The sequence below is a fragment of the Malurus melanocephalus genome, unplaced genomic scaffold, assembly GCF_030028575.1.
Source record: "Malurus melanocephalus ecotype Western Australia unplaced genomic scaffold, MMel_1.1 scaffold_2701, whole genome shotgun sequence".
NCBI classification, from domain to species: Eukaryota; Metazoa; Chordata; class Aves; order Passeriformes; family Maluridae; genus Malurus; species Malurus melanocephalus.
In genome coordinates this window covers 5,083-7,033 of record NW_026625933.1, presented here as the reverse complement: position 1 = coordinate 7,033, position 1,951 = coordinate 5,083, and the positions used below count along the sequence as shown (strand labels likewise).

General features: G+C 45.1%; 1 protein-coding gene across 5 annotated transcripts; it reads left to right on the top strand.

Moving 5' to 3' along the window:
- Positions 1-527: 527 nt before the first annotated feature.
- On the top strand, positions 528-1,878 carry LOC130587915 (heterogeneous nuclear ribonucleoprotein U-like protein 2). Of its 5 annotated transcripts, none has more exons than XM_057388885.1 (2): positions 528-698; positions 1,738-1,878. In XM_057388885.1, the coding sequence occupies exons 1-2, from the start codon at positions 567-569 to the stop codon at positions 1,870-1,872; spliced, it is 267 nt and encodes an 88-aa protein (XP_057244868.1). In that variant the 5' UTR covers positions 528-566; the 3' UTR covers positions 1,873-1,878. The 5 variants fall into 5 exon arrangements, 1 of the variants encoding a protein (XP_057244868.1); XR_008966870.1 differs by lacking the exon at positions 528-698 and adding an exon at positions 709-862; XR_008966873.1 differs by lacking the exon at positions 528-698 and adding an exon at positions 940-1,170.
- The last annotated feature ends 73 nt before the right edge of the window (positions 1,879-1,951 follow it).

Genomic DNA, 1,951 nt, shown 5'->3' with positions numbered 1-1,951 from the left:
TTTCCCCAAATTCCCATTTTTTCCAGGATTTCGAGGGCCCCGAGCTGGTGGAGCTGTCGTTCTCCAAGAACGGGCGGGATTTGGGCTCCGCTTTCCAAATTCCCAAAGAGGCKTTGGGGACGCGGGCGCTGCTGCCCCACGTTCTGTGCAAAGGATGCGCCGTGGAGATCAACTTCGGGCAGCGCCCCGAGCCCCTGGCACCCCAAAATGAGGGATTTGTGTTCATCCATAATGTTCCTGTCGAGGAAAGAGTGAGAACCGAAATGGGGCCCAAAAATATTGAGGATTGTGAGGTAAAAAATGGGAGAAAATGGGAAAAAACGGGAAAAAAATGGGAAAAATATGGAAAAAATGGGAGAAAATGGGGTAAAAATGGGTTCATGTTCATTCTCAATGTGCCCATGGAGGGAAGGATCCATATGGAAATGGGGACAAAAAATATTGAAGATTGTGAGGTGAGAAATGGGAAAAAAATGGTAAAAATGGGAAAAAAATGGGTTAAAAATGGGGTAAAAATGGGGTCGTTGTCCACAACCGAGGGGTTGGGGTTAATCCTCAATGTGCCCATGGAGATCAACTTTGGGCAGCGCCCCGAGCCCCTGGCACCCCAAAATGAGGGATTTGTGTTCATCCATAATGTACCTGTGGAGAAGAGAGTGAGAACGGAAATGGGGCCCAAAAATATTGAGGATTGTGAGGTGAGAAATGGGGAAAAAACGGTAAAAATGGGAGAAAAACGGTAAAAAATGGGGTAAAAATGGGAAAAAAATGGGGCAAAAATGGGTTCGGGTTGATCCATAATGTTCCTGTGGAGGAGAGAGTGAGAACAGAAATGGGGCCCAAAAATATCGAGGATTGTGAGGTGAGAAATGGGAAAAAAATGGGAGAAAATTGGGAAAAAACCGGTAAAAATGGGGTAAAAATGGGTTTGAGTTCATCCCCAATGTGCCCATGGGGAAAAGGATCCGTACGGAAATGGGGCTCAAAAATATTGAGGATTGTGAGGTGAGAAATGGGAAAAAACGGTAAAAAAATGGGTAAAAATGGGGAAAAACAGGGAAAAAAGTAGAGTAAAAATGGGGTAAAAATGGATTTGTGTTCATCCATAATGTGCTCGTGGAGGAAAGGATCCATATGGAAATGGGGCCCAAAAATATTGAGGATTGTGAGGTGAGAAATGGGAGAAAAATGGGAAAAAATGGGGTAAAAATGGGTTCGTGGAGAAGAGAGTGAGAACTGAAATGGGGCCCAAAAATATTGAGGATTGTGAGGTGAGAAATGGGAAAAAATTGGGAAAAATGGGAGAAAATGGGGTGAAAATGGGGTAAAAATGGGTTCGTGGAGGAGAGAGTGAGAACTGAAATGGGGCCCAAAAATAATGAGGATTGTGAGGTGAGAAATGGGAAAAAAATGGGAAAAAATGGGATTGTTGTCCGCAAACGAGGAGTTCGGGTTATCCATAATGTTCCTGTGGAGGAGAGAGTCAGGACTGAAACGGGGCTGAAAAATATCAAGGATTGTGAGGTGAGAAATGGATATTTTTGGGATATTTTTGGGAATTTTTTGGAATTCCTGTCCCCGTTTTAGGTTCTGTTGATGGTGAGGCTGCCGGGCTCGGGGAATTGCTGTGATTTTCTGTGTTTTTTCCAGGATTTTGGGATTTTTTTGGGGATTTTTTTTTTATTTTTCAGATATTTTGGGATATTTTGGGAATTTTTTTGGAATTTTTATCCCCAGGTTCTGCTGATGGTGGGGCTGCCGGGCTCGGGGAAGACCCAATGGGCTCAGAACCACTCGCAGGAGAATCGGGACAAACGTTACAACATCCTGGGAACCGAGCGCGTCCTGCACCAGCTCAGGGTACTGGGATAAACTGGGAATGGATTGGGGGGAATTGGGATGGATTGGGAGGGACTGGGAGGGGATTGGGAGGGACTGGGATGGACTGGGA

Coding starts and splice junctions, on each gene's coding strand:
- LOC130587915 (XM_057388885.1), top strand. CDS start 567: ATGGAGATCAACTTTGGGCAGCGCCCCGAGCCCCTGGCACCCCAAAAT. Junction 699..1,737: donor AAAATATTGAGGATTGTGAG/GTGAGAAATGGG, acceptor TTTTATCCCCAG/GTTCTGCTGATGGTGGGGCT.